This window comes from Pinus tabuliformis, chromosome 7 (genome assembly GCF_031772625.1).
Source record: "Pinus tabuliformis cultivar Carrire ecotype Pingquan chromosome 7, CPIR1, whole genome shotgun sequence".
Classification (NCBI taxonomy): domain Eukaryota; kingdom Viridiplantae; phylum Streptophyta; class Pinopsida; order Pinales; family Pinaceae; genus Pinus; species Pinus tabuliformis.
Genome location: NC_142293.1, coordinates 82,707,327 through 82,730,870, shown reverse-complemented (window position 1 = coordinate 82,730,870; position 23,544 = coordinate 82,707,327). Strand labels below are relative to the sequence as shown.

At 39.6% G+C, this 23,544-nt stretch overlaps 1 protein-coding gene across 2 annotated transcripts in view; it reads right to left on the bottom strand.

Annotated features, from left to right (window-relative positions):
- Window positions 1–302: 302 nt before the first annotated feature.
- The window catches only part of LOC149245297 (Alkaline-phosphatase-like family protein), a 377,731-nt gene continuing 354,489 nt past the window's right edge, over window positions 303–23,544 (bottom strand). For both annotated transcript variants that reach the window (XM_089457751.1, XM_089457752.1), the window contains exons 19-20: window positions 1,443–1,526; window positions 303–819 (exon numbers count right to left, since the gene is read on the bottom strand). In XM_089457751.1, the coding sequence (XP_089313877.1) occupies window positions 724–819; window positions 1,443–1,526 (180 nt within the window). In that variant the 3' untranslated portion in view covers window positions 303–723. The remainder of the gene's footprint in view (window positions 820–1,442; window positions 1,527–23,544) is intronic.

Here is a 23,544-nt window from a genome sequence, read left to right as displayed (position 1 = left end):
GAATTGTGAATTACCTTGCTTTGGACTCTCTTCAACAAAGAGTTACTGCATGCCCTTTCAAAACCATTGTTGTGATTGACTTCTCTTAGAAGTTAGATCTAAATTGGAATGCATGGTCTAGTTTGCAAACTCTCTCCACTTGAATCTATGCTCACCATCCTCAATTTTCAACTGGTGCTACTGTGCCAAATATATCCTTAACCTTAGGGCATGCTCGCTGTCCTCTCTTTTCAAATAGTGCATATGCGATTCAAATTATCCATGCAATATGTTATCAGTACAATATGAATGCCTTCAATCGATTCACTCAATTCAACGCTTAAGCATAATGCTTACTTGAAAGATAATATTGTGATATAACAAGCAAGATTTTTTTTTTTTTACTCCTGTCTATGCTTGACATTTCCCCAGTAGTCTACGATTCAACAAAGCAAAACACTAGCATGTTCCAATTTTGGAACTTCATGGAAAATTTTGTACCAATATAATGCCCGTTGAAAAAGAAGAACCGAAGAAATTATCGTTTATTCGCTATAGTGCTTGGCATGTTTAGTTTGCTCCCTGAATCCTCATGTAACACAAAAACTTGAAAGAGCCGTGCAGACTGCCAACACATGTCAGGAATGTATCAACCTTTGTGGTTGAATTCCAAAACATATTGCTTTAAGTATCCATCTTGGTCAATTATTGTTGTCCATGACATCTCAATTGTTTCTTCGCTGCTTAAAAATAATACAGAGTGGCCACAACAATTAAGCTGTCTGTAAGGAGGAGACCAATAACTTCAAACACATATTTTGGAGCAAATAACCCCCACACCTGCAAAGGCAACACATGCTTTCGATGCTCATCAATGTGAAAAAAAAAAATGTTTCACTGCAACAGGAAGGACAAGCAAAGCAGCGTAGTAGACTTTGTAAGGATGTAGCAACTGCAAGTTCTAGGTAACCGTGCAAACAAAATAAATACTCTAACAAAAATAGAGTTGCACTCCGATGGGATACCTTATAGGTCTAAGACTTCCGTAGGTTTCTATATTATGCCCATTGATACAATCCTATGAGACTCGTTTAATTCCATGCTGAATCTCAAAGGAACAACTCATAAACATGGAAGACATCAATGAATTGTGGAGACAACACATCCAGATGGGGTAATGTAAAACCTAACATGACCAACTTAGCCAAGCCTTGGAATAACTTGGATGCGCAAATCTCACTTCGATGGATGCTGACATAGGCTATAGGAAATGCACTTGGATTAGGTTCTCTCTACATAATATCAGGTAAAACTAAAAATTTGAGAACATCATCCAGAAACAACTATCCCAGCTATGGTTTAGATAGCCATTGTTGCACCTTCTCTACTAAACATACTATAAAAAACATTTTTTCTCCTAACAATCATTCCCAAGGAACAAAAGAAAAGTACATTAAACTAACCATCAAATGGCGCCGCTGTATTGTGACACAAACTGTTGATAAAGTTGCCATTGTTGCAGAAACTAAACCATAAATTAAGAAAACCTGCATAAACAATCATACAGTTCAACATAGATGCAAAATATGATTAACCAAAGCATACAACAAAGTAACACAGAATAATAATAGCATGAAAGCTTCTATGTATTTTTTGCTATTAAAAACAAACCATCAAGCAGATTTGAGCCCCGTGGTTCTTCAACACTAGAAGTTAAATGACGATCTTACAATGAATACATTGTTTTCCAATGTCATACTAAAAAAATAAAAATTAACTTTAGTTCCAATAGAATTAGAACTACAAATCTATCAAATTAATGTACGCTCCTGAGGGGCACTTTGTCGTCATTGTTAGAGGAAAAACTCTGTGAAATTTGAATGATATGACCTAATGCATAAAATTAACATATCAAACTGGATAAAGGACAAATCCACTTCCATGGTAAACATCAAAAATCATATGCTGACAAAACTAATCATGGAAAAGAAAGGATTTAATTGAAAAAAAAAAGACCGAGAAATAGTGCCCATCACTAATCAAATAGTATAAAAGTCTTTGGATTCCTGCTAACAGTGGAAGACTCCTCTAAATATGCCTTGACATTGAAGATGTTTCATTTCCATTTGTCAGTACTTGAGGTCGGGCACTTCCCTATGAAGATGCTTTGACTCTTTGAAACATGCATATTTGCAATTTGTCAACATCTAGTATAAAGTACTCTTAGAAACATGCATATTTGCAATTTGTCAACATCTAGTATAAAGTACTCTTAGAAACATGCATTTTGCCTTGTGAAGAGTGCCAAAAGGTGGTGAGTCATGCCTCCAAATATGTAAAATCTTCATTGGATTGCATGAAATAACATCCTCAACAGTGAAGCATGCATCAGAATATGTAGTAATTCCACCACATACCCAAAGACTCCGAATATGTAGACACTACCTCCAAATATGTAGATAAGATGATATAAATTAGTAATGTCCAACAAATCACCAAAAGTAGGTCAACATGACTACTCAGTACCAGTGTTGATAATATCGGTATCGGGAAAATATCGGCGAGGGTCCGGAAAATATCTTATCGGAAATATCGGCGAAAATATCGGCAAAATATCGGCAAATATCGGCAAGCATAAAAAATGCATAATATATTCATTTTTTTCAGATTTCTAAACATATAAAGCAATAACAACATGAACTAAACACATTGGCACATAAATATCATAACTCATTTCACACTACACCTATTTATATGACATTTTTTCTAAGATTAATTAATTTAATTAAAAATATTGAAAAAACATAATTACTTTTGAAATAAATCTCAACATTTAATCTATGAGTGCCATTATAAATATTCTAAAACATTTAGTAATTAACTTAAAATTCTAAAAAACCTTATTCTAAAATATATAGGCCTATTAACCTAATTATGTTATAAAAAATATAATAACAATATAACTATTTTCTATAAAAAAAAAATCATAAATGTTCTACGTAGCTAAAATAAACATCAACCGAGTATATTTTTCCAAACAACATATTTATCATTATGATTATGAGATTCTATCATTACTAGAGTGAGGCTAAGTTGCTCACTAAATTGATTCGGGGCAATTTTGCTTGCTAACATTTACATTACATATCAAACGAACAATATTTCTATATAATATATTACAGACATATCAAGCGAACAATATATCTATCTAATCTCATCCCAGCCATATCTCATGTATTAATCTTACCATTGGTTTTTGCAGCAAGCATGAATGCAATTTGTAGATCCCTTGGGTGTAGCATCATTCTACACTACTCGACAGTGGTCTAACTTAAACCCTTACTGGTAATCAAATTGAATACGCAACATAGATTCACAACCCTTGCCACTAACTTATCAAGGTTGATCACCGATAACTCTTACCTATAGCCAACCCTCATCAACGAATTCTTCACAAGGCGTTGTCTTCAGCCACATATATACAGAGCACCGTCTCCGTCTCACTCTCCAGCTCTCACGAAAACAAAATGACGTGCATCGAAAACTGAAAAACCATTTTATAATTCGTCGATACAACCTAACCGGCGATATTTACCGTCGTCTCGCGATTTTGACCAAAATATCGCCGAAATTTCGTATTTCTCGCGCGAAATTCAAAACTTGAAAATATCGCGATTTTTCGGGGGCGATATTTCGGCCCGCCGAAAATATCGCGATATTTACGAATATCGCCGATATTTCGGCGATATTATCAACACTGCTCAGTACATAAGTGGTTATACAAAGTGAGAGTGCGAAGAGTTCAATACCACTTGTATAAAGGAAAAATTCTACCCTAATCTATATGATCTAACCCAATACAACGCTTTGGAGTCGAGTACAAGGAAAAGAGCCTCAATGCTCCAAATGCCAACCATCGGACAAAGGAGAGATCATCCAAACATGAAAATATGGCATGGAATAATGAATCTCAACCAAGCCACCCTTAGTACTTTGAGTCCTTAATCTAGCCATCTATGATGAACCGAGTAATGTTTGGGCAAGGTAAAACAAGCAAATGGACTCCAAGACAATGCCCACAACCTATAGATCATGTTGATTCTTCAAGGGTGCACATCTAACATCACAGTATTGAGAAATTTATGCCTCCGAAAAATGCAGAATGAACCATACATTTTTAACACTCTTTAAATAGAGATCATGGGCCAATTGGATGCTAAGTCATGGATAAATTGTCATTAATACCAAGGAGATGTTTGAACCATTGGATCACTCGTGTAGGACATGATTGCAACAATGGAGTTAGTAAAATACAAAAGAACATTGAAAAAGCTTACTAAAAGAAAAATTTAACCTAAACAAGTGCAGAATGAATCATACATTTTTAACACTCTTTAAATAGGGGTCATGGGCCAATTGATGCTAAGTCATGGATAAATTGTCATTAATAACAAGGAGATGTTTGAACCATTGGATCAATCGTGTAGGACATGATTGCAACAATGGAGTTAGTAAAATACAAAAGAACATTGAAAAAACACACTAAAAGCAAAATTTAACCTAAACATGCATCAGACAAAGCTGAACTTAAACAAGCTACTAGTGTTGAAATATACTAACAAGATCCTCCAGACAAATAATAGAGGTGAATTGTCTTCTAAAGAGTCTGTTGAATTTTATAAGAAAGAAGTCATCTGCAAGGGATGTCCTACAAGTTACAACATCTACTCCCAAATAGGATGGGGTTGTGGAAATAAGATAAGATAAGATAATTTTATTAATATCCAACTAATGATTATAAAATTAGATCAATGGGACTGCTTGGTACAATACCGCTGATATGAAGTACAGTTGAGATGGCCAAATGCTTGTTGGAGAGATGGGCAGTCCCAAGCAAATAATGGAAGAAGGAAATGCATTCTATTGTGTCTCTATTGGAAACTTTTCCTATATAAGCAGAGTGAAAGGTCACTCCAAAAGAGGTTTGGTAAGCCACAAGTCACTCATCACAAGTTCTAAGGTTGATATGCACGAAAAGCACAATGCTGAGAAAGTTTAAAATGCTCCAAGCCAGGTTGAAGGCAACGCTGATTTGTAGAGAAGAAAGGAGAAAAGAAGACCAAAATGGTATTACATCACTTCGGTAAGATGTACAGTTGGAGGAACTTTCTCAACAAAGAAAATAATGGCCAAGTGAAAGACTTCCAAGGAAAGGTAAACAAGCTGTAATGTCCCCCACAATTCCCCTAGCCTAATGTGGTTCCCGTAGGCTAAAGCAGACAAAATTTTAATAAGAGGACTTAATTTGCCTATGGAAACATTATAAAAGTCTAAGGGGTGAAAATGGGACATTTCCTAGGCAACTGAAAGGTCACTTTAACTTTATAAAGTGAAAATATTATAAAGTGCTTTTATAAAAGTTAAAAGGGTAAAATGGCAACAAAAGTGGCCATAAGTTTATAAGGGGTGAAAATGGGACATTTCCTAAGCCACTGAAAAGTCACTTTAACTTTATAAAGTGAAAATATTATAGAATGTTTTTATAAAAGTTAAAAGGATAAAATGGCAGCAAAAGTGGCCATAAGTTTATAAAAGAGAAAAATGAGGAGACTCTCCCCATTCGTGCATTTGTGTTTTTTGAGGAAAGAGCTCTTGGAGAGTTTTCTTGAGGAGAAGTTCAGGGTTTGGAAACCCTAGCCATCATATCTGGTTTTAGCATTGAAACTATACACTCTAACTGGTTCAACGAGTGAAATCACTCGGATTTGACCAGTGAGATTCAAAGGAGAAGAAGATTTGACAGAGATATTAAGGTAGAAAAGTGTTATCAGTTGATTTTATGTTCTTATTTGGTGTTTTATATTTCATCTTGACAAGTTGAAGATCTCCAAAGAAGTTTGTGAAACCAATTCCAAATCTGAGTCTTGGGGGTCAATTTTCATAGCCAAAGTAGAGGACACGTTTGCATCCTAAGAATCTTCTCTCATTTGGTGATTGGCTATAAGTGCCAGTGGTTCGATTTTCATTGTGGAATAGCAACTCGAGCTTCCAGTCAAGGCCCACTTCACACTCCTCTGTTGGACGAAGTTTTCTACATTTCTGCGCTGCGTGTTAGTTGCTGGACTGAGTATGCACGTTAGAACCTATCCTCACCCATAAAGGGGCTGTGTTGTTGTTTGTTGGATGTGTCAACCATTTCTATTGCTTCCTGTGCGTGAATATCATCTATACTAGCCTTTGCGCATTGTGGAAAATTGTTCTAGGCTTGGAGAGAACCATCTTAATCTTGTTGGACATATCAGAGACTCATATCATTTGTGTTGGGGTTTTTGGAGCAGAAGGGTAACAAGTTGCTTATTATATGACTGATATATAATTAAAGCAAGCGCTATTCCTTTATTTTACTCATTGGACATGCTTGGAATGTATATTTGGAGCACATTGTTATATATATGTTGCCTTTGGTGGAGGACATTTCTCTTAATGGTGTATCTAATCATATTTGAGGACACATTCGGGGCTGCTATCTAATACTAGGTTTGTAATGTCCTCGTCCCCATAGGAAGGCTTATGACAGAGCCAGCTAGCCTAAAGTGGTTCCCGTAGGCTAAGGCGGTGAAATAATTAACAAGGAGACTTAAATTTGCCTAAGGAGACTTTGAAAAAGAAAAAGAAAGGATGATATTTCCTAGGCAAGTTGGATGTCACTTTAACTTTATAAAGTGGAGCATCATATAGTGACTTTATAAAAGTGAATTTAATAAAAGGAGAAAAAAATAATAAAGAGAGAAAAGGGAAGGTGAAGATGAAAAGACAAAAGGGAAGGTGAAGATGAAAAGACAAAAGGGAAGGCAAAGATGAAAAGACAATCCTAAACTCATTAAAGAAGGGAATTGAGGAGACTCTAATTCATTCGTGTATTGTGTGAGTTTGAAGAGAGAACTCTTCGAGAGAGTTGGAAGAGGAAGCTGAGGGCTTTGGAGCCCTAGCTGCCATAGCAGACTTTAGTGTTGCAACAAGACCCCCTAATCTGAGAGTGAAATCACTCAGATTTCACCGTTGGACTTCAATGGATAATAAGATTTCCAGAAAAATATGGAGGTATTAATGTGTTATCAGCTATGAAACCGGATTCGTCCAAAACCCTGGACGAATCCCGAATCGGACGAATCGAACACGATTCTGTCCTGACACGTGTCATTCTGGAAGGACTCGTCGTGTCCTCTTGTGGCATGTCGTGTCCAAGGGCGTGTTCAAAAAATGGAAAACGTGTCACGATTTTCAGATCGAGTCCTGGTTTCGGATTCGTTTTTCGGGTCTGCTGCTAGGTTTAAATGCGCTGTCTCTCCCATTTGACGGCAATTGCAAAGGAGTCGGGTCGTAAAACAGCGATTTGGCAAAGCCGCAAAGGATTCATTCACCAGTTGCAGTGAGGAGCGGACCGCATTTAGGTTTATATTCGCATTCAATCAGCGATTCACTGTTCAACAATCTTGCAGGTTAGTTTTGGCAGTGACTTGTCTTCGTTGTTCTCCTTTCACGCTGCCGCGGACATCCTCCTCTTTACCCTCACGCTGCTGTTTAACAGTTTAAGGCTTAATGCAGCCATTGTTTGGCTGGCTCTTGCTGCCTGTAGCAGCCCTTGAGGCTTAACGCAGCACCCTCCTTATGGCCTCACGGCCCTCACCTATTTGCCTAACGCTATCCTTTAAACTTACAATCTGCCATTCTATATTAATATTGAATCCCATAAGTCCCGCAGTAACTCCAATATCTAAAGGTAGAAGGGACTGATTCTATATTCATATTCTATCCAATTAGTCCTCCAATCCGATATCTAAAGGTAGAAGAAGGGACCCTTAACTTCTGAGAGAACAAACCTGTGCAGAAGATATCGCATAAGCATTGAGTTGGCAATCTATATAATAGCAGCTCAGTGTCAATGTTATATTGATTTCTGTATTCAATTAAGAAAAACAGAGCTACCGCCAGGTCTGTCTTGCGTTGAGAACAAAAAAATTGTTATTGCCGGTCTAGAGTGCAGGTGCCGAGAGTAATACAGTAGGTATTTTTTTTTGTTTAAGAAGCTCATTTTTTAGTTTGTAACGAGGGCTGGTTAGATTTAGGGTCAACCTCCATACCAGCAGATGCAGAGGCGACTATGGATACAGGGGAGGAGGAGGATGCAGAGGAGAGCAGTGGGGACCATGATGATGGGGACAGTGATGCTGATTCTGATGCTGATTGATGCCTTGAGGCTTGTATACCTATAGTTGTTTTATATTTTCTATTTTTATTTGCCATTGGCATTGCACCAACACTACCTATAACAGATTTTGATTTGATGACTTAATGAGAAAACTACAGTTGTCAGTGTGTTTATCTTACTATCTTGTAGTTGTAAGTTGTCTTTCAGTTATGAATTATGAATCATGATTTAAATTTTTAATAGATTTATCATTTATGTGACCAGTACCACTGACATTTATTTGAATTTTGTATGTACTATGCATGCTAATAGCTATAGATGAAGATCTATGTTTGAAATCAATAAATTTGTATCATTAATTAAAATTTGTGTAAGAAATATGCTAATAACTAATTTTTAATATATATTATATATTATATATATATATATATATTTATATATATATATATATATTTAATAAATAATATATAATGTGTCCTAATGTGTCCTGTTCCGGGGGTCAGCGTGTCCCGAATCCGACACCACGAATCCCGAATCCTACGTGTCCCGAATCCCCGTGTCAGGTGACTTAGGTTATCAGTTGATTTTAAAAGTTTATTTGGTGTTCTCTATATCCCTTTTGCAGATGGAGGACCTATCAGAAATCTGAGCCTGAGAATTGAGCTTCAAGACTCAAAACAAGGCCAAGTTCAAAGTCTGGTGTGGCCCTTCCCATTGTAGTGGCAATTTGCAGACACTAGGAGTTCGACTTACTATTTGGAAGGAGTAGCACGAGTACCCAGACTGGACTACTCCTTTATCTCATTTCTGGAAGGGATACCCATGTCACCTGGGCTGCGTATTATTGCAGAACTGAGGGTAATGGCCGTGGAGCAGACTCAGTAGCTTAACCAGGCCTAATAACTTAACTCTGGGCTGTGCATTGTTTGGAGGATGGAACGTATGAACAGAAGGAGATAAGACACTGCTACAGGCAGGTCATATCACAGGTTTGGGGCATTAAATCACTTCTCAAGGGACTGCATTTCCTTTCTGAGCATAGCCACAAATTCTGGAAAATTATAAAGACAGTCAAAGAACTATTCCTCGCTGCTGCAGCTTCATTAAGGTGACTGTGTACTGTCAAAAGACCCTTGTGATATGTGAAACCGTGTAGCCAATTTCTGGAACAGCGTCTGGGTTGCTGGAGCTCTCCGAGGCTGTGTTGGACAGCGTGTGGGTTGCTGGAGCTCTCTGAGGCTGCGTTGGACAGCGTGTAGCAGTGGCACGGCTTAGTATGCAAATGGGTCACACTCCCAACAATTTCTGAGCAGTGTATGATCTTTTTATATGTGCGGGAGCGCCATTTCTATATCTGTTAACAGCCACAAATGCCAGGTGCCAAATCGTTACCTCTGTCGTGTATTTCATGCGTTGGTTGGTAGTATGAGGACTGTTGTGTAGTTCTGGGCCAGCGTATTTAATTCTGGGCGATGTCTTCATTACCAAAGGCTGAAACGAAATGTTGAAGGGACTGTTATTTGCATTTAAAATTCATTCCAAGGCTGCAAATAATTATCAGGTTCTACTGTCCCAATAAGCTCTCTGTATTTTTAATGAAGAAAATACTTTCTATGGATGTCATTCCCTCACATCAGTTGTGTATTGAGTTCTGAGTTTATCACAAGCATTATATATATTTATTTGAAATCTGTTCATGAACAATAAACTCTGAGAAAAAGCATTCTGGGCATGAAATTCCTATTAAATCATCTACAAAAGTAGGCACTTGAACTGTTTGACGGGTCACGGAAAACACCAGTGAACTTTCCTAAAACACAAACTCGGAAATTTGTGGTCAATTGGGTAGTTTCCTTGTTTGGAATCTTACAAGGTTCCATCTCTCCATCTGTTCCCCGTGTATTCAGATTTTTAAATGTGAAAGGACTATTCTATGAGTCTCATTTCCACATATCAGTAATGTGTAATTTTCTGGGTTTGAAATACGAGGCATGGAATTGTTTTAAGATCTGTGGGTACATGTTGAGGCATTAAATATGTCATTTGAAACCTTTGGGAACTTATTTTGATGCATATGGTGCACTGTATTTAACTACTTAAGTCAAAACTGTGAGAAAGGCACCTACAGCAGTGTACAGTCAAACTGTTTGATGAAAGGCACCACTGAAACTTTAATAATAACTCAGAAATTTATTAATAGATCGAGGAAATTTCCAAGGGGGAATTTTACACAGTCTCAGCATCTGAATATATCTTTGATGTTTCTTGTTCAAATTCTTTTGAACTTAAGAATTGTGAAGAAGCCAAGGGAAAAATCAGTAGGAAAGAACCATGGAGGTTGAATATGATGAACTTATGAAAAACAAGTGGAAGTTGGAAGACTTTCCTCCAGGTAATAAACCTACTCATTGTAAATGGGTTTACATGATGAAGTATAAAGTAGTTGGTTAGTTGAACAAGCATAAAGGTAGGTCAGTTGCAAAAGGGTTTGCACAGTAGGAGGGGATGGGTTATGCGGAAATATTCACTCCAACAACAAAGTTAGTTCCCATAAAGTTGGTTTTGGCCATGGAAGCACATTTTGGATAGGAAATTTACCAGATGGATGAAAAGAGTGATTTCCTCAATTGTGAGCTGGGCAATGAAGAGTGTGTGTGGACTCCAAGTCAATGGGAAGAAGCACATGGTGTGCAGGTTGATAAAATCCCTATACGGACTGAAACAAGCTCCAAGAGTCCAACATATAAAAATTTGACAAACATCTAATAGGATATGGATTCAGAAAAAATCTTTTTGGGCTAAATCTTATCTCAAAAGCACAAGGGATGATTTTGTGATTTTTGTGCTTTAAGTTGATGACAACATCATCACAGCAAGCATAGTCAATGCAATTTAGAAAGTAAAATCTGATTTGTCTTCAGCTTTTGACGATACTGACAAAGGCCTCTGCCATTACTATTTAGGTGTAAAATTTTGGTGGAATGTTAGGAAACATCTACACCTCTAGAGGTTGGGCTCAAGTTATCAACCACATCAAAATCTGAACTGGCTAAACAGGCATGGTGGGCAGCTTGATTTTTCTCACAAAAATCAGGCTGGATTTGAGTTTCACAGTTAGCAGCATTTCCAAACTTATGACAGCCCCTAAGTTTGTCATTGGACATCAACCAAGAGGATTTTGAGGTCTTTTATGCATACCTTAAAGTGCAGCATCATGTATGGCAGGTAGAAGGATTCCCAGTTGACAAGTTGATTGAAGTCCACAATATGAAATATTTCTACCTCTTTACAAACTTGGTTTAGTAAGACACAACTTGTAGGAGCACCTTCCTCCACTAAACCAGAGTATAGGGAATTGTGATTGTGACTTGTGAGGCAGTTTGGTTGATGCACATACTTGCTGATTTGCAAGTTGAACAAACCGATCCCACGAAACTTTTGGCTACGTCAACCACTCGTTTGACCATTTTAGGACAAAAAACCAACAGGAATTGAGCAAGTCGAGTTTATTAATTTGGTGTAGCATCGGATGTGCTCTAGCCTTGAAAATTGGTGGAGAGGCTAAAGCACATGAGATCTCCAAAACCCAAAAATGGTTCGGGCAGATTCTAACCAGTTTGGGAGATATTAAAATAATTAATATTTTTAATGGAGTTCCTAAGTCTAAACATAGAAAAATAAAATATTAGTGGGTATTAATATAAAATTGGGTTAGAAAGTTCCAAAAGCCATGGATCAATCCAAATCTAATCTTAGCCATTGATTAGAGATTTAATATCGGTCGTTGAAGGACCAACAAGAAAAGTATAAGACGCTTGAGGGTCAGTTGGAGAACATACTGAGAGAGACCAGTTATTTCGATTTCTGGAGCGGGGTTAGCTGAGAAATTCAAACTAGTGGTCTGGAGAGCAGCAAGAGGCAGCAAGTATGGAATAGAGAGTCGGGAACAACACCAGAAGACCAGCGCAGAGGTTGGAGAGGCAGACGCTGATCCTCTCAGGCTGTAACGAATAAAATATATATAAATAATGTAAAATAATGTAAATGATAATAAGCATAAATAATATTAGTTAATTAGTAATTAGGTTGAAGAGGCATGTCTAAATGAGACATGACTCTTCATGAAGAGACGCTTGATATATAAGCAAGCCTCCTGTTCTCATTGTAATAATCAATTCTTATTCTTATTCATATATTTAATATAATATTTATATCCTCAATGGATAATTTCATATTCCAAGTCTTCCGGAGTAATTAATTTATAGAAGGAACTTTCTTCGCTTCACAGGCAGACGCAGAGGCAACAGACTACGCAGTCACTGGAGGGTCTCTGTGGGTGACGCAGAGAGGCCCAGTGCTGATGCAGAGAGGCAGGAGCTGACGCAAAGGATCTGGGAGCTACGTAGACATCAACTAGCCAGATGCTGAGACTGGGAGAAGTGCTGGAGAATTTTCTCTTTGTTGGCTAAGCCAGTTTTGCACCTAGTTGTACTAAAGAATTGTTAATAATAAAATCCTCCCTTGCTACACTAGTTTTCCCACATTGGGTTTTTTCAGGGATTGTTGTCCAAAATATCTGTGTCAATGTGTTGATTCTTGTGCATGTGTTTGTTTATGGATTATGATGGATATCTGTAGTAGAATTTATTTTAATGTTTACTGAAGGATTTTCATAAATAACTTATTGGGAAATAAGTAGGTAAAATAAATCAATTGCTGCAGTGATAGAATTCTCACATGGTATCAAAGCAAGTAATCAGAGACAGGAAGGGAAACTCAATCATGGGTTGAGACCATGATGTAGAGGCATCTACGTCAGGAGACTCACACAATTTTCAGAAAATTGCACAAGAGAAAGTGATTTCGATTTCTCTATGTTGGCTTCCAGGTTGGAAGAAGAAGTGGCTTGTGTGACTAGCTCTACATCATCAAAGGTATGGTATATAGATAGTGGGGCCTCTTGGCATATGACGGGAATCCGGGAATGTTTCTCAGATTATCGAGAGGAGAAGATGAACTTTCATATCACCATGGGGAACAAGGCAAAATGTACTCCAGTAGGGAGGGGTACCATAGTTTTCAAATAGAAACGGCAGAGCGATTCCATGCTACCAATGCGCTGCATGTACCAGGATTGGGGATGAACTACTTTCCGTGTCGCAACTTCAAGGCAAAGGCTATGACGTTTTCTTCATCAAGGAGAAAGTATACGTCAAACAACCGAGTTGGAAAAAGAAAGTGCAAATCGGGATCAAAAGTAACAAGTTGTACAGACTACAAGTAGAATCACCAATGGCACTAATAGGTAGTCATGGAGACAAGGATTTGAACGAACTATGGCACAGAAGAATGGGACATTTGCACCATGGGGCTCTGAGAATTCTCAGGAGCACTGTAACAGGAGTTTTGGATCTTAGTACGGAATGAGATGATGTGCTCTAGGAAAGTATGCCAAAGCAACATTTTCTAGAAGTAAAAACCAAGCCAAGAGTGTACTAGGATTGATACACTCAGATATATGCGGACCCATGTCCACTAAAGCTCTTAGTGGTGCTGAGTACTTCCTTACCTTCATTGATGACCACTCAAGGAAAACTTGGATTTATTTTCTGAAATCCAAGGACGAGGTTTTCTATCGATTCAAAGAGTTCAAGGCTCTGGTGGAGAATCTGACTAGGAAGAAAATAAAAGTTTTGCGCTCAGATAATGGTGGAGAGTATTAAAACAGTGCGAAACACGCATGTAAAAGAATATCGAATCAATTCATTCACAAAGAGCAAAAAGCTCAATGATAATACAAAGATATTTACAATAATAGAAACATCAGGTTTCTATGTACAAACAGTTTCATCTAAGAAACTGCTAAAAGAATAAAAATAGCAACAGCTAAAAGACTGAGCATTAAATACTAAATAGACATATTCTAATACCCTCCCTTAATGCTCAATCTATTTACAACACCAATAGACCCTCTGAATTTTACAAATTTATCAGGACCAAGAGGCTTGGTGAAAATGTCGGCGGGCTGCTCTGTTGTGGGAACATATTGCAACTGAACTGAGCCGTCTTCAACAAGCTGGCGAATGTAGTGGCAATGAGTTTCCACATGCTTTGTTCGTTCATGAAAGACTGGATTCTTGGCAAGTTTGAGCACTCCCTAATTATCACAAAACAAAGGAGTAGGCCCTGTCTGAGAAACATGCATATTTGCAAGCATACGTCGAAGCCAAACTGCCTCACAAGATGTCTTAACTGCTCCTCGATACTCTGCTTCTGTTGAGGAGAGAGCCACTGCCTGTTGCTTCTTACTAGTCCAAGTAACAGCACCGGATCCTAGACTAAACACATACCCAGCTGTAGATTTACGGTCATCAACCGAACCGGCCCAGTCAGAATCAGTGTAACCACTAAGTATAGGATTGGAACTTCGAGTGTATAGGAGGCCATAATCAGAAGTGCCACGCACATATCGTAGCACACGCTTTGCTGCTATCCAATGATCAGCTTTAGGAGCTGACATGAAGCGGGAAATATAGCTTACTGCAAAACTGATGTCAGGTCTGGTAGCAGTAAGATAGATGAGACTGCCCACTAATTGCCGGAATAAAGTTTCATCCACAAGGGGAGATGATGACTGTGCTGAAAGTTTGAGCCCTGGTTCCATAGGAGTCGTGGCCGGTTTGCAATCCTGCATTCTGAACCTGTCCACAAGATTTTTGGCATACTTGGACTGAGATAGAAAGATCTGATTTTCAGTCTGCCAAACTTCAACCCCCAGACAGTAATGAAGAAGTCCCAAGTCTGTCATCTCAAAAGTTCTGCATAAATCTTGTTTGATCCCATGGATCAAATGTACAGAGCTGCCAGTAATGATAAGGTCATCCACATAGACAACCACAAACAAGATATCATCACCAGTATGCTTGATATACAGGTTTGCATCAGATGGGCTCCGCTGAAAACCCTGATCTGTCAGGTACTGGTCAATTTTCATGTACCAAGCCCGAGGAGCTTGTTTCAATCCATAGATTGCTTTAGCTAACCGACACACTTTCTGTTCTTGACCAACAACCTTAAATCCTGGAGGCTGCGTCATGTAGACTTCTTCTTGGAGATCACCATTTAGGAAAGCACTCTTTACATCCATCTGATGAACTTTCCAATTGAACTGAGCTGCTAGGGCAAGCACAAGCCTTATGGTACTCATCTTGGCTGTAGGAGCAAAAGTCTCCTCATAGTCAATGCCTTCCTTCTGTGAGAACCCCCGAGCCACAAGACGAGCTTTATACTTGTCTATGGTTCCATCAGCTTTGTATTTCACTTTATACACCCATTTGCAGCCTATGGGTTTTTTCTCTGCAGGAAGATCAGAAAGTGTCCATGTATGATTCTTCTGAAGACTCTGGAATTCGGCTTCCATAGCCTGTTCCCACTCAGATGTACCTTTCGCCTCTGAATATGTTTGAGGCTCAAAAACACTGTGTAGGTTAGCCATAAGAGCAAAATTGACTGTAGACTGTTGTCTGTTCTTATGTCTAGAAGTTCTACCTTCAAGGAGCTCATCATCCCGGAGATCACCAATGGTTTTAGCCCACCATTTTGGCCGAAGAGTAGAAGAACCAATATCAGGAGTAGAGGAACGAATATCAGGAGAAGGTGGAGAAGACTCAAGAGCAATAGGAGCCGCAAGAGGAGGGTTATTTTCTGGAGGAAGCTCAGATAGAGTATTATCAAATACTGATGCTACATCATCCCTCCCATCAGGTGGACCGACCGGAAGAAGAACACTGTGAGGCTGATCCTCAGAACACTGCTTAGAAGAAGAAGACTGAAAGAATCCTCTGTCCTCATCAAAAACTACATCCCGACTGAAGCTAAGACGACCAGTGGCTATATCTATCAGCCTATAGGCCTTGTGATGATCACTGTACCCTGTCATCATGAGTTTCTGGCTTTTGGAATCCAACTTAGAGCGCTTAGCAGCTGGAATCCAAACATATGCAACTGAGCCAAACACTTTGAGGTGACTGATCTTAGGCTTACGGCCGGACCAAACCTCTTCAGGAGTCTTCCCTGTCACAGCCTGAGTGGGTGATCGGTTAAGAAGGTAAACAGCAGTAAATACTGCTTCAGCCCAGAATCTGTTTGGAACACTCCTGTGTTGTAACATGGAACGAGCCATTTCAACAACCGTGCGGTTGCGGCGCTCGACAACACTGTTCTGCTGAGGAGTGTAGGGTGTGGTTAACTGATGTTTGATACCATGAATATCACAGAAATTGGCAAAAGTTGAAGAACAAAATTCCCCCCCATTGTCGGTCCTAAGAGTCATGATGTTACACCCAGACTCTTTTTCAACTAAGGTTTTAAACTTCTGAAAGGTACTAAGTGCATCAGATTTATTTTTTAGAAAATACACCCACATCTTTCTACTGAAATCATCTACAATAAGTAAAAAATATTTGCAAGCAGTGATAGAAGCTGTATTCATAGGACCACAAATATCAACATGAAGTAACTAGAGTACCTTAGATGCACGCCAAGATTCTCCATTCTTGAATGACGACCGATGTTGCTTTCCCGCTTGACAGGCGCCGCATACCCCCAACTGCTGAGTCTGAATATCAGGTAATCCTGACACAAGTCCCTCCCGGGAGAGCTGAGAGAGATACTGCATATTTAGATGCCCATATCGCTGATGCCAAAGAGTACTGATGGGAGAGACACGTGCTGCTAGAGCCACTTCTGGAGAGTCACCGGTGTCAAGTAGCCTGTATAGACCATGGTCCTCTAGGCCAACAACAACGGTTAGACTAGTCTCCCTGTCAATAATGGAGCACTTGTGTGCACTGAACACAACATCAAGCTGAGGAGAATTCCTCATAATCTGGCTGACAGATAGCAGATTAATTTCCATACCAGGAACATAGTATACATTCAGAAATATGAGTGTGCGCCCACCAGACTGAATTTGAATTGTACCTCTGCCAGCTACTGTGTACTTTTCACCTCCGCCAAATACCACGGAATCACTGAAAGGTGAGAAGTCAATAAACCAGTCACGCCTGTGAGAGAAATGGCGTGATGCACCAGAATCAATGTACCATGCAGAAGAAGGAACATGATCTGAAGACCTTTTAGCCATAAAGGCATAAAAGGCTTGATTTCCTTCTAACATTAGATTGGTGAGCGTGGCCATTTTTCCAAAGTCAATACAGAAGTCTGACACACAAAAAAAATGTAGCTGCCTGCTTAAAAAAATTCCTTTCAAGATGACTGTACCAAACCTTAACACATTCTGTTGTGAAAGAAATAGGCTTGCACACAAAAGATTACTCAGATCTGTATCAGTGTACCAGATCAAAAAAAACACTAGACCAAAAGAAAAAATAACTCAGATCTGATCACGCCACTTTACAGATAACTGTGATGCTGTTTTGATCAAAACACCAGATCAAAACCAGATGATAACTGTGATGCTGTTTTGATCCCACTTCAAAAACTAACTGTGATGCTATTCTGGTCCCACCGCTTCAAATAAAATCACAATAAATTTTAATCCAATTGCTAAGAAAACACGTGAATCTGGAAAATACCTTTACGTGAAAATGCCAGATATTTTCAATGCCGTCACTATAATCTGGAAAATCCCGTCGCGTGATACAAGCGGGGCTTAAATCACTGGAAGATCTCGATCTGTGGAATACACGAGCCAAAATACGTGAGCCAAAATGGTGACGCAAACACTTCAGTCTTCGGTTTCCGCTACCGCTTCCGATTCTGAGTTAGGCTCACCGCTTCCGCTTAGCACTTTGATTCCCGTAACTGTAACTGCGATTCCCGTAACTGTAACTGGGACGGCCGCTTACTGTAACTGCGATTCCCGTAACTGTAACTGTAACCGCTTCCGATTACTGTAACTGCGATTCCCGTGTGGTGAAGACTGTGGAGACAGTCAATAGATTGACATTACCATAACTTGCTATGTTTCGGGCGTGCAATTCCCGTGTGGCGAAGACCGAGTGGGCGTCGGCGTGTAGATTGTGTTGCCACGTTCCCGTGTGGCAAAACCCGTGACTGTGTTGTTCACGTTCCCTTGTTGCAGAGATATGTTATTTCCACGCCAATACAACAAATGCAAACTACCGCAGAGAATTTCGATCGATCAAGTTCGATCTATCAAAACATATATTCTACCGAGATATGAACCACAAATGATTGCCGAAGCTCTGCAGAAGATTCGTAAGCGGGATATACTGATGACCAAAGGAATTCAAAGATGCTATTATCAGAAATCTCGATATCCGGAGATTGGTCGATATCCGGAGATTGGCCGACGAGTTCCCGAAAAAAAAACTTTGTCGATAATTTTTAATAAATCGAGAGCCGACTGTGCCAGAGATTTCGGCCGGAAAAAGCAGTCCCTCTAGAAAGACAGCTTGACAGCACCTGTAGGGTTTGTTCAAAGCCCGTGGATCGAAAAGAAGACCCGAATCAGCGAAGCGGGTGCCGCTGAGATCAGAAAATAAATAAGCCGATAGAAATTGAATGTTTAGATTCAGCGCATCAGAAAGTCGGGTTCTTTCAGCAATAAGAAAGCTCGGTCCCTTTCACCAACGACTTGGCCAACAAACACAAATGATAGTTTCTTCAATTTCTAATTCCTCAGAAATGATAATACAGGAGAAGAATCCATTTCTGTATCGAGATAGACGACTGTAAGCTTTTATCACAGTGAGCAAAGCCGAGGCTAAGACTCAGTGAAGGCTACCTGGCTTACAGAGGGCTCGACCTTAGAAAGAACTCAAGAGATTAGGATACGAAGAGGATAGCTGATCAAGAAATCTACAGACCCTGAGAGCAGTTTCGAAATGAACTACTGAATTTTTCAAACTATGAAAAATTATTTCGAAAAAAAATCCCTGTGCTCTGATACCATAAAACAGTGCGAAACACGCATGTAAAAGAATATCGAATGAATTCATTCACAAAGAGCAAACAGCTCAATGATAATACAAAGATATTTACAATAATAGAAACATCAGGTTTCTATGTACAAACAGTTTCATCTAAGAAACTGCTAAAAGAATAAAAATAGCAACAGCTAAAAGATTGAGCATTAAATACTAAATAGACATATTCTAATAAGTATGTCGGTAAGGACTTCACTGATTTTTGCGCTAAGGAGGGAATCAGAAGAGAGTGGACAACTCCTTACAATCCGGAGCAGAATGGAGTAGTAGAAAGAAAGAATGGGACTACTGTAGAAGCAACTAGGGCCACGATGTATGATTAGGATATGCCAAAATCCCTGTGGGCAGAAGCATGCAACACAGCAGTCTATGTTCAGAATTGAACTCCTCATTGGGCATTGGGCAAGATTACTCCAGGTGAAAGTCTTCACAGGGAAGACGCCTAAAGTCAGTGATTTCAGGATATTTTGGAGCTTAGCATATTGCCACATACCCGAAGAGAAGAGGAAGAAGTTGGATCAAACTGCAGAGAAAGGATATCTAGTGGGACATAGCGAGAATGCTAAGGCATACAGAATCTATCTTCCAGGGAGCGGGAAGGTAGTAGTTTGACGAGATGTGAAATTCATGGAGGACAGGGCCTTCAGAAAATCTCGAGAAATGCCTTCCAAGGAGCAATCAAAAGAGGAACCATTGGTCAAACCTCTTCAACCAACGGAAGAAAAGAATTCTTCCTCGAGTCAAGAAGAGTCACAGGATGAGGAGGAGCTAACAGAAGCCCCTGCTGGCAGAGGAAGAATGAGCAAGGAACTTTGTCAGATTCTGTGAGATGCAGAGGACTTCATCAGTGTGCCAAAGAACAATAAGAGGGAGCGAAAACAACCAGATAGATACCAGGCATTAGTAGCTCAGGATGGGGAGTTTGCCAGCTTTCAGGAGGCAGCTCAACATCAGGTTTGGTTGGATGCAATGGTAGAGAAGTACAACTCCATAATGGTAAACGATGTCTAGGAAGTAGTACCAAGGCCTCAAGATAGATCAGTGGTAGGTTCGAGATGGATCTACAAGATCAAATACGCTGCAGACGACAGTGTTGAGAAATACAAAGCCAAGTTTGTGGCTAAGGGGTATGCTCAGAAGGAAGGAATTGACTACGAAGAGACCTTCGCCCTGGTAGCCAGGTATACATCTACTAGAACCGTGATATCTCTTGCAACACAGATGGGGTGGGAGATTCATCATATGGACGTCAAAACGGTATTTTTGAACGGAGTGATAGAAGAAGAGGTATACATTGAACAACCAGAGGGCTTTGAGACACATGAGAAGAAGTCTCATGTATGCAGATTGAAGAAAGCATTGTATGGGCTGAAATAGGCAACTAGAGCATGGTATGGTTGAATCAATGGCTACTTGCAGAAAATGGGATTTGTCAAGAGTGATGCAAATCCAAATCTCTACTATCTGGTTGTAAAGAATGAGCCTCTAATCTTAGTATTGTGTGTGGATGATCTCTTCCTGACAGGATCATCCAGGCTTATCGAGGATTACAAGAAGAATCTAACCACGAAATTCAACATGAAGGATTTGGGACGAATGCATTATTTCCTGGGTTTGGAAGTTTGGCAGCAAAAGGGGGAGATCTTCCTTGGGCAAGGAAGATATGCTACAAAAATATTGAAGAGATTCAGGATGCAGGACTGTAGACCCATGGCTACTCCAATGATCACCAACTGGAAGAAGATTGATGCATCAAAAGACAAGGATGTTCATCCCACCTTATACAAGCATCTCATAGGGTCCCTGATGTATCTGGTCAAATACCAGGCCAGACATTTGCTACACTGTTAACACCCTCAGTCAGTTCATGGTGGACCCAAAGAGGGTGCACTAGGCAGCAGCCAAACATGTTCTCAAATATTTACTAGGAATAGTTGCTTATGGACTCTTGTACACTAGGGGTAAGGATATCAGATTGAGTGGATTTACTAATGTAGATTGGGCTGGAAGTTCAGTGGATCGGAAAAGTACCTTTGGGTACTGTTTCAACATTGGATCAGGAATGACCTCTTGGTGCAGTAGGAAATAGAAATGCATGACTATGAGCTCAGTAGAGGCAGAATATATGGCCGCAAGCACAACGTTATGCATGGCCATATGGCTTAGAAAACTGCTTGTGAACCTATTCAGAAGAAAGATGTAGGTGACCAGGATCATGTGTGATAATCAGAGTTGCATCAAGCTCTCTGAGAATCTAGTGTTTCACGATCGGTCAAAGCATATTGATATCCAGTGTCACTTTGTCAGAGACTGTGTCCAACGAGGAGTTGTACAATTGAGCTACACTCCTACAGGAGAACAGGTGGCAAACATCCTTACCAAGGCCCTTGGAAGAACCAAGTTTGATTATTTCAAGGAGAAGATGGGGATGATAAAGAATCCATTTCAGTAGCAGAAATGGGTATGATGTTGTAGTGCAGTAGCAATAGCACGATGCAACATGATGAGGAGGAGTTTGTAGTGTTGGGAAGATGGACCAGTAGTTGCACGGATGCAGAGGGAGTTGCAGTATAGATGTAGTAGTGGCAGTGATAGAGCCATGGGCAACGATATAGGATGCAGTAGTGTAGAGGATGTTGGGCAGGGAGGCTTAGCATCAACATAAGTACTGATGTTGTATGATCAAAGTAATGCTTAGTGTGGAGTATTACTAGAGCATAGTCCTCGCTAAGAGGGAATGTTGATTTGGGGTAGCATCGGATGTGCTCTAGCCTTGAAAATTGGTGGAGAGGCTAAAGAACATGAGATCTCCAAGACCCAGAAATGGTTTGGGCAGATTCTAACTGGTTTGGGAGATATTAAAATAATTAGTATTTTTAATGGAGTTCCTAAGTCTAAACTTAGGAAAAATAAAATATTAATGGCTATTAATATAAAACTGAGTTAGAAAGTTCCAAAAGTCGTGGATCAAGCCAAATCTAATCTTAGCTGTTGATTAGAGATTTAATCTCGGTTGTTGAAGGACCAACAGGAAAAGTATAAGAAGACATTTGAGGGTCAGTTGGAGAACACACTGAGGGAGACCAATCAGTTCGATTTCTGGAGCGGGGTTAGTTGAGATTATCTTTAATATTATGTTGCTGCACATGTGTGTTTAACATGGTATCAAAGCAAGCGTATTCCTACCCTGCATAATTTCTTTGAGCCATTTGTTTTATGGTCTTTATGTGCAAGTCATTTCTGCCATCACTTATGAATATTTTCTCAACTCAATTCTAGCTACCACCTCTGTCATTTCTCCAGCCCTATTTTTAGCATTCCTGTCTTTGTAACTCCCTATATTCTGCCTGGTTGCCCGAAGCCTGCTCTAGGCAGTGTCATATATGCGTTCCTCTGTCTAGACTGCATCCTCTGTCATGCGTTTTTTAAGTGAACGCCCTCTGTCAAGAGACCTGCTGCAAATGTTGTCTCACTGCGTCAGTGTCATAGACGTTTTATATTCTCCTATACTCCACTGAAAACGCTGTCTCCTGCTACAATCCGAGCGCTTCCGAAACTGGAGAAACTATCTTTAAGTGGGAATAAATTATTGGGTCCGGTTCCATTTTCCATCTTCAATAGTTCCTCCCTGTGCGTACTTTAATTGGGTTTCAATCGATTCTGCTTTACCTGCCAGTGCCGGCGCTTCGAGCATGAGATTGAAGATACTGTATCTCCAGAGCAACATAATCATGGATTCCATATCGGAGTTTGTTGGCAATCTCTTTGATTTGGAGGTTTTATCACTATCTAGTCGCAGATAATTTGTTGTGGGGTGAAATACCAGTCTTGATTGGTATGGAGAGCTTGAGGTACTTGAATCTCTCTGGTAATGTTTCTCTGGGAGAATGCCATCGTCGGCGAGCCTGGTATTAATTCAAGCATGTGTCTCCTGGTATTAACGTTGTCCCATATTTTGTTTAACGCTGCCATCGAAGTCTTTTGAATGCTGGAGGAAAGAGTGTTTGGAGGCTCTTGATATACGTTGATATACGTTGTCATCGTTGCTGCATTGGTTTGTGAAAATCATCCTCGCCTACACTCTCAATTCATTTGAGCGAGTGAAGTGATGCATTGTCGTATAACTGATTGTGTGTTGAGTTGGTTTATATGTCATGTAAATATTAATATGGGCATTGGAACTATGTTGTTCGATTGTCTATAGAATGTATAAACTCTGCAAATCGTGACTATGAGTTTGACTACACGCTGCTTATGGTTCATACAAAGTGTTTAATCATTGAATGACCGCCATTGCTTATCTATATGAAACGCTGCAAGGAAATCCACATTGGAAAGTGTTTAACGCTGCTCTGTATTAATGTGTTGGCTTATCTTTAACAC